This window comes from Ochotona curzoniae, unplaced genomic scaffold (genome assembly GCF_017591425.1).
Source record: "Ochotona curzoniae isolate NIBS_2020 unplaced genomic scaffold, NIBS_Ocur_1.0 contig_2688, whole genome shotgun sequence".
Taxonomy (NCBI): domain Eukaryota; kingdom Metazoa; phylum Chordata; class Mammalia; order Lagomorpha; family Ochotonidae; genus Ochotona; species Ochotona curzoniae.
In genome coordinates this window covers 17033629-17042878 of record NW_024465553.1, presented here as the reverse complement: position 1 = coordinate 17042878, position 9250 = coordinate 17033629, and the positions used below count along the sequence as shown (strand labels likewise).

At 51.0% G+C, this 9250-nt stretch overlaps 1 protein-coding gene across 1 annotated transcript; it reads left to right on the top strand.

The window, feature by feature from the left end:
- Window positions 1–1844: 1844 nt before the first annotated feature.
- EIF2B2 (eukaryotic translation initiation factor 2B subunit beta) lies at window positions 1845–8559 on the top strand. Its single transcript, XM_040975275.1, has 8 exons — window positions 1845–2081; window positions 2182–2302; window positions 2613–2761; window positions 3700–3863; window positions 4444–4539; window positions 5145–5282; window positions 6926–6992; window positions 8025–8559. Exons 1-8 carry the CDS (start codon window positions 1919–1921, stop codon window positions 8180–8182), a joined length of 1056 nt encoding a protein of 351 aa, XP_040831209.1. The 5' UTR covers window positions 1845–1918; the 3' UTR covers window positions 8183–8559.
- The last annotated feature ends 691 nt before the right edge of the window (window positions 8560–9250 follow it).

Here is a 9250-nt window from a genome sequence, read left to right as displayed (position 1 = left end):
AAAAGGAAACACCTGATTGGTATTCATGAAAATACAAATTAAGCCACATAGAATATTCCTGTATGCCTACCCGCTACCCAGAAGAAGATACTTGGTAACGTTTCATGATGCCAGTGATACAGATCAGCTAGAATTCAGCGTGGCTGCAGGGAGTACCCATTAGGCCAACCACCCTGGAAGAGGACATCTAGCCACCATGTGGGACATTCACTTAGTCCGTGACCCAGCTGTTCCACATACAGACACGCCAACATACACAAAAGTAGAGTTATTGTTTATACTCACTCATGCTTGCCCCCTAAAAAAAAAAATACTGGAAACAACCCAAATGTCTCCTGAAGGAAAATGCACATGTCACATGTCCTTGTGGTGTGTTCACATGCCAGGAGCGCAAAGAGAACTACAGAGGCATGGAACAACGTGTGAATTCTAGGAATATTCTAGAAAATCACAATACCATTTGTTGAAAGAAAAACTCTCAAAAACAAGCAACACTAAACTGTATGCTGTTTGGGGATTGTTAATATATATACAAAGTATATTTAAACATAATATATATGGATTTACAAATCTATATATATTTAAAGGCATATCATTCAAAATGGTGTTTAGCAGACAAGGATGTGTTAGTATTGTTTTATTTAAATACACAAACCACATGTTATATTTTATTATTTTAAAATTGTTTATTTTCTTTTTACTATAGTTTACATAGTTGAGAGCCTCTGATTCTGGGTGAGAAGGTTCAGGTTACAGAGGAAGGTAGGTGGGACACATGTTTGAGTTTTATTTTTTTTTCTCCCTCACTGCAGGTGAGGAGGGGGAGGGCGCTGCTTCCGGTTGTCAAAGCACATCAGCACCCTGGGATAGGCGATGGTCATTTGATGATACCTTGGAGACCCTGATGAAACCACATGTTTAAAAAACACCCAAGGGCCCAGTGTGAGGGCCTGGTGTGTAAATATTCGCCTTGCATGAGCCAGGATCCCACATATGTCAGTTCTTGTCTCAGCTGCCCCACTTTCCATCCAGCTCCCTGCTTGGGAAAGCAGTCAAGGACAGCCCAAAGCCTTGGGACCCTGCATGGGAGACCTGAAAGAGCTCCTGGATCCTGGGTTTGGATTGGCTCAGCTCCAGCTGTTGTGGCCACTTAGAGTGAACCAGTGATGGAAGATTCTCTGTCTCTCCTTCCATAAATCTGCCTTTCCAATAAAAACAAATAAATCTTAACATAAACAAATAATTGCACCCCAAATCAACCCGGCTGATTTCAAGAGTACGCCTGGGCAGCTGCACTTGGACAGACTGAAAATACTCCCTGGTGTCTTTCAGAGTGTTCCTCCCGAACGGCTGTTGAATTTCATCAAATGCTGCTTCTTGCACTGACTGGAATGCTGAGGCAGCTTTACTTCCTACATCGTTCACGTATTACCTTGAAAGATTTACAAGTATCGAACCAGCTTTGAATTCCTGGTTTAAATTCTGTGTTTAATGTATGCTTGGGTTTGGTTTGCAAGACTTTACTTACATGACACAAGCTTTAGGTGCTGCAGACCTGGACAGAGCGAGAGAGAAAGAGCGCGAACTCTGGGAGCCCACTCAGCCCTCGCTGGCAGAGCCAGAGGTGTAGACTTGGCTGTTCCCATGGCAACGGGACCAGCCACACTCCGGAGGCTTGACTGGGCCACCTCATCGGAGCAGGGAAACCCACTTCCGTTTCTCTGCCGCGAGCTTCCCGTCTCATTGGCTCAGACAGACGGAGGGGTGGGACAGAGGAGTGAGGGGCGTGGCCTGCCGTCACTCAAAGTTGAGTTTTTCGGCAGAGCGGAAATCTGCCTCGTCCGCCCCGGAAGTGTATCCTCCACGGTCTCGGAACAGGTGCGGGTTTCGCCGGCCCGGCGAGGTGGCTGCGGTGGAGATGCCGGGAGCCGCGGAGAAGGACTCGGAACTGTCCGAGCGGATCGAGGGCTTCGTGGAAAGCCTGAAGCGAGGCGGCGGGCAGCGCAGCTCGGAGGACATGGCCCGGGAGACCCTAGGATTGTTGCGCCGGATCATCACGGAACACCGCTGGAGCAATGCGGGTGAGATGGGCGCAGCCTTACTCGGTGCCCGGCCCCGTTTTCTGCCTTACCGCGAGGCTGAGGGTCGCCCAGGCCTCACATTCCGCGTCTTGGGCTGCAGGGGAGCTGATGGAGCTGATCCGCGGGGAGGGCAGGAGGATGGTGGCCGCGCAGCCCTCCGAGACCACGGTGGGGAACATGGTACGCCGGGTGCTCAAGATCATCCGCGAGGAGTACGGCAGGTGAGGCTAGCTCCGGGACGCTGCCCGTGCGAACTCACTCGGCCGCGGGAGGCTGGGAGGCCCTTGGGACCCACCTGCCCGCGCCTGCCTGTCCTACCTCCCCTGGCTGCCCCTGATTCTCCCTCTCCCACCTCCCCTGGCGGCCCCTGGTACCCACCTGCCCTTATCTCCCTCTCCCATCTCCCCGGGTGGCACTGGTACACCTCAGGAGGCCCCTGGTACCCACCTCCCCACTCCTCCTTCTCCCGCTTCCCCTGGCGGTGCCTGGTACCCACCTCCCCACGCCTCCCTCTCCGCCCTCCTTCTGTAGACTGCATGGACGCAGCGACGAGAGCGACCAGCAGGAGTCCCTGCACAAACTGCTGACCTCCGGAGGCCTGAACGAGGATTTCAGCTTCCATTATGCGCAGCTGCAGTCCAACATCATTGAAGCCATTAATGAGCTGCTAGTGGAGCTGGGTGAGGGGCGCGATGGCCAGGTGCACGGAGCAGGCATGGGAGGATTGAGGGAGGTGAGGGAATCGGGGGAAGAGGGAAGCAGGGGGCAGCCCCAGCAGGTTGTTGAATGGGGCAGCAGGGACTTGGGGACCCCGACCCTCTGTGCCCAGGTTGACCTCCATCTCGATGCTCGGGCAGTAGGGCTCTCCCAGTTCTCTCTGCATTCTCTTACCGACCCACCTGTACACCCAGCAGCAGAGAACGTGACTCAGCTGGAGTCTTATTTTCCTTTAAAAAAAAATGAACTCACCAAACCATGCTTGGTAGACTTTTCACTAAGCTTCCTCTTGAAATGTTACACGCACCCATTCACATACATACACACGAGGGGTCCTCAGAAAGTTATAGGAAAACTACAGATTTCCAGAAGTTTTTGCGCCAAGAGAGCTTTCACATTAATGTCCATTTCTTGTGGACTTTGGGGAGTTCCTTTGCCTATCCTGTCACCCTCCTGCTTGTCCTGGGGACCAGGGACCCTGCAGGGGTCCTCGGGATTGGGAGGGGCAGCTGGGTCAGTTCCTGCCTGTGTCTAAAGCTGTTCTCTTGCTGCCTCCTGTAGAATGCAGGTGTCATGGAAGCATTCTTATAGGGGAAGCTCGGCTTACCCCCAGATGTCTCGGGTTGTGGCTTCCTTGGAAAGTTGTGAGGCGCTGGTGTAATGCCCATGGTGGGGTTGGGGAACGCAGGGCTCTGCTGGGAGAGAGAGCTGAAGAATGTGGGAGGCAGAGAGTCCCACAGGAGTCAAGCTGTTAGCAAACTGGAACAGCTCCCCTTTGAAGCCCATGCTACCAGCGTCTGTGTAGCAGGCAGGGTCTCCGAAGGACACATGTCCCCTCTCCTCACTCCTATTATGTGTGTTTGTGGTACAGCGTGGCCTGTTTCTATGTCTGGTTTTGCAGAAGGGACAACAGAGAACATTGCAGCCCAGGCCCTGGAACACATCCACTCCAATGAGGTGATCATGACCATAGGCTTCTCCCGAACCGTGGAGGCCTTCCTGAAGGAGGCTGCCCAGAAGAGAAAATTCCATGTTATTGTGGCTGAGTGCGCTCCTTTCTGCCAGGTGAGGGGCTGTGGACATTGCTGGAAAGGAAGACTAGTCGGGAGGGGGTCTGGGAGAGCTGCCACTTTGGAACCCATCTGTGAGCTGGTGAGACGCTGGGGTGCCAAAGCAGAACAGGAAAGGAATTTTCATCCTGGGACCATTCTGGGATGCTGGTTTCGGAAAGTCGGGTGAGCTGCTGGGTCCTAGGAGGGATGACTGTCGATTCTTTCAGGGGGAATGTCCTTGAGGATAACCGAAGTGTGATCTCACTCTATCCGGAAATCCCTAACAGGTCTCCAAAAGGGAGCGTGTAAGGATGCAGGATGTTGTAAAAGGAGCCAGGAGCTGTCTTGCCTGGGGTGCTTGCCTCTGCAGACAAGTGGTATTTCCAGCTATGTGGCTGCCCCAGCCACCATGGGCAATTAGATATTTACTAGCTTCCCCTGAGCTTCCTGGCAGCCTTCCAAAGAGTGCCTGCTCTCTTCCGGGGAGTATGCGAGGTGTGCCAGGCCACAGTGCCCGCAACTCCCAGCATGACCGAGGGCTCTCACTGTCTCCTGCCCATTCTCCCAGCAAAGGCCTTTCCCTCCTACCACAGGGTCATGAGATGGCCGTCAATTTGTCCAAAGCAGGCATCGAGACAACTGTCATGACGGATGCGGCCATTTTTGCTGTCATGTCAAGAGTCAACAAGGTGAGTGGAGGTAACAAGGTATTTACAGTGATGCTGAATTCACGAAGGTTTTATTCCTGAAAAATTAACATTTTTTTTCCCCCACTCCTCCCATAATATCTATGATAAAAGAAGAAAAATTTGTGGTACTTCTTGAAAGTCCATACCTAGGTCTTTTAAATGTATGAACTCAATTTCTTTGTGTCCATGTCACATTTTTCACAGTAGCCCTAAATGGCTAAAGAATTGACAAGAATGAAGTGGAGCCGAGAGATGAATGCCAAGTGCCAGGGGTTGGCTTGCAGGGCTGCTGCCTTCCTTATGCTCACAGCACGTGGCGATGGTGGGCGATGAATGACAGACCTTCTGGCTTCTCAGGGCCTGTAGATTTCCAGAAAAAAACAGGGCCAAGAGTGTGGGTATTATGCTTCTCTGTCTCATTGTGTGTTCACTCTTTCCAAGGGAAATCACTTTTAAGCTAGAACTTGTGATACTGATCCTTGACCCCTTTCCCTGGATTGTCTTGTGACCACCAGAACACTGGAGCAGGGGCCTGAAGCTGCTGCCTGTTGTAGCCGATGACCCTCTATCACCAGGCAGTCCCATTGTTTGTCTTGTCCCCAAAGGTGATCATTGGCACGAAGACCATCTTGGCCAACGGGGCCCTGCGAGCTGTGACAGGCACCCACACTCTGGCGCTGGCAGCCAAGCACCATTCCACCCCGCTCATCGTCTGTGCCCCCATGTTCAAGCTGTCCCCGCAGGTATGGATGTCTGTCTAGGCTGTGTCCAGCAGAGGGAAGGAAACCAGAGCGTGGGCTTGAACCTGCTCACCCCAGGGTGCCTTAGGTCTGCATTTACTCGCTATGTTAGAGCCGGTGGGAACTAAAGAGAGCCACAGAGGGCTGGATCTGGGAAAAATGACTGGTGGGCCTATCCTGCCAGCACTAGGAGGTCAAAACAGAAACGTGATGACAAGGTGTAATCGAAAAAGTCCCTTGGTGACAGTCACCGCCACTGCCTGCCACCCTGCTTCTGAATGTGCCAAGCAGGTTGAAACCAGGACCACAGGGACAGTATTACCTGCATCCCATTTGGGGACTGGTTATAGTTCCAGCTGCTCCACTTCTGATCCAGCACTCTGCTTGTGGCCCAGGAAAACAGTGGAGGATGGTTCAAGTCCTTGGGCCCATGCACCCACGTGGGAGACCTGGAAGAAGCTCCTGGTTCCTGGCTCTGGGTGAGCTCAGCTCTGGCCATTGTGACCATTTGGAGACTGAGCTAGTGGATGGAAAATCTCTCTCTCTACTTCTCTCTGTAAAACCTTCCTTTTAACTAAAAATAAATCTTAAAAAAAAAGAAGCTAGGACTACAGATTCACAGATTTTTATTTTTGTTTTGTTTTTTAGCATTTACTTATTTTTACTTGAAAAGCAGATTTATAGAAAGGAGGAGAGACACACAGAGAAAGATCTTCCATCCACTGGTTTACTTTCCAAGTGGCTGCAGTGGCTGGAGATGAGCTGATCTGAAGCCAGGAGCCAGGAGCTTCTTGGTCTCCTCACATGGGTGCAGGGTCCCAAGGCTTTATGTTGCCTTCTACTGTTTTCCCAGGACATAATCAGGGAGCTGGATGTAAAGTGGAGCAGCCAGGACCAGAATGGTGCCCATATAGGATCTGGGCGCAGCAGGTGGAGGGTTAGCCTACTGAGCTCCTGCATCTGCCCCCACAGACTGGGTTCTGTGTATCGTTTTTTGAGGTTCTGTGCTTTAAATGTAGCAGTACTAAGTGGAGAGCCATTCATCAGCGATGGGAGCAATTTGCTTGGAAAACTTGAGCCTATTTATAGGTCTCCCTGTTTTTTAATTGAGATGAAATTCACACAGGGTACAATTAGCCATCTCAGATGTGCAATTTAGTGGTGTTCAGTGCTTTTACAGCATTGTGCAACCACCGTTCTTCTGGCTTCAGCACTTTGTCATCTCTGAAAACACCCTGAACCCATTAACTAGTCACTCCCCTGCTCTCCCTCTCGCTGTTTTCTGGTAACCACTCGTCTGTTTCCCATCTCCATGGATTTGCCATTCTGGGATATTTTATGTAAAGAATCATGCCATTTGTAGCCTTTGGCATCTGACTTCTTCCACTTAGTGTAGTGTTTTCAATACAACATCGTGTTGTACTGTGTCACAACTGCCTTTCGTGAAGGCTTAGCCTTTCTGTTGTGTGGGTATATGCTGATTGGTCCAGCCCGCCAAGAGCTGGTTCCACCCTTTGCCTTTTCTGTATAATGTCATTGTGAACCTGTCTGGGTTGTTTCCGCTGTAGATGCAGGTTTTAATTTTCCTGGATTTGTATCCAGGTTTGAAATTGCTGTGGCTCTATTAAAATAAATTTTCCCCATAGTTCCCCAATGAAGAAGATTCGTTTCACAAATTTGTGGCTCCTGAAGAGGTCTTGCCATTCACGGAAGGTACGGGAACTGCGTGTGATGGGTCGGGCCCTCAGTAGAAGTAGACACTGTACTCTTCGCAGTTTACAGAGCTTAGGGACCTGCTTTAGCCCCTGAGATAGATATGTGAGGCCATAGTGAGTTATGTCATCCAGACTGACTGGGTGTGGCTTTGCACATGGTTGGCAACACAGGCAACAACTGAATGGGAAAACGTACTTGTTCTTGGCTGTAGGAGTCACTTCAGTGAACTTGCTGCCAAGGGAGGCGGCCTCTGAATGTTCCCACTCAGCATGGTTGCCTGTGGCCTGTATCCTTTTCTCTGGCTTCTTGTGCGGGCAGCCCGGTGCACCTGCTGCCGCCTCTGAGAGCACGGCACAGGGCCTGGGGTCCTTGTTCTCCTGAGAAGTTGAATCGCCCTGCTCTTGATTTAAACGTTCATTCTTTAGGCACTCTTACTGAGTGCCCACTCTAACCAGCACTACTGTGAGCACTGGGCATTTGACCATAACTAAAATGGGTAAGGCCCTGCTCCCACAGAGATTCCATTGTCTTGTGGAAGACAGATGAGAAAACATTGAGTTCATGGGGTGTTTGAAGAAGAAAACAAGCATGGGTGATGTGACAGAAAGTGACAGGGCAGTGCCTTAGCTTTGGGAAGGTTGTGGAGAACATTCAGTAAGTCCGTGAGTGAGTAGAACCCAGCAGGTGCAGAGCCAGCAAGTAGTGCTGTGAAGCCCAGGATGGGTGTGTGCTCAGCCAGCTGGAAGATGGTGGTCACTGGCCAGAGGAGAGTGGGAGAGATTAGACTTCTGGTATGGGAGGAGGGCTGGAGTTGGGGCTGACGCTGGAGTTTGACTGTGAGGGCTACGCAGAAGCACTGGAGAGTCTGAAGAGGGGACTGGTGGGATATGGAGTCGCCTCTTCTGGCTGACATTTGGCATCCCTGCCCGGGGGAGCTCATCTGCCTGCATGATTGAGTCTGCACTCGATTTGCTACTTATTTCTCATATGAGGTCCCGAATGTCCTCTTGACATTGGATTGCCTTGCAGGGGACATCCTGGAGAAGGTCAGCATCCATTGCCCTGTGTTCGACTACGTCCCCCCAGAGCTCATTACCCTCTTTATCTCCAACATTGGGGGCAATGCCCCTTCCTACATCTACCGCCTGATGAGTGAACTCTACCACCCTGATGACCATGTGCTGTGACCACCTTGGCCTAGGCGGAAGCTGCATCTGCAGTTACAGACCAAGAGGGGACCGCAGTGCTGCTGCTGTAACACCTCCTCGGCCCATGCCCAGCCTGAGAAGTGTGACCTATTCCCTGTCTTTATGGTCACCACGCCATAAGGCCCATCCCCCAGTCCAGGACCACCTCTGCCTCATGGGCTGTCAGGGCAGCAGGTTCCCCAACTGGGTCTTGGGGCCTCCCAGGGACCTGGCTTCGTGTGCCTCAGGGACTCAGCCTTTCTGGTTCAGTGGCGTGTTAACCATAACACTGGATACCTCACTGGGACACAGACTCTTGCTCAGAAGTGGCCCCCACGCCTTTTTGTTGGCTGTGCCAATAAAAGCTGGAAGCCTCATAGCTCAGTTTATTTATTGTCCCGCCCCCACTGGACCTCTCGCCAGAGCAGAGCCCTTGTCATGTTTTCACAGAGGCTGCAGTCAGGTAAGGGTTGATAGCACAGAAGCACATATCATGGTGTTCACTGTTTTCCTGTATAACTCCCTGGAAGTGGCTCGCTGATGAGGTGCAACAGTGGCATCCTGGGGCCTCTGCATGTGCAGAAATCACCTGGGAACTTAGAAATACCCTGCCATATGCTGTCATGGGGAATCCATTTAGAGCATCCCAGAGAAAGACCCTCTTTTATCTTGTTCATGGGACCAGACATGGGTTAGTTTGGAGCCCACACTTGTAGCAGTAGTTGTACAAGCTCACTGAAAATGTTCCAAAAAGCACCTGCAACATCAGCCTTCATCACAGTGGGAGAAAGGTTGAGTGGGTGGTATTTACACTGGCAACATTTTGTCTACACTGCAGGAGAGGGCTTAGAGGGTGGCACGAAGGCCAGGCCGTGTTTTGACTGGAGACTGGTACACCCAGCATTTTATTTGAATTAGTTACCAATATTTAAACATCTGAAGAGTGCAAGCTTTTAAAATATTTTATTGGAAAGACAAATTTATAGAGAGAACAAGAGAAAAAGATCTTCTGTTTGCTGGTTCTTTCCCCAAGTCCCTGCAACAGTTGAAGCTGAGCCAATTTGAAGT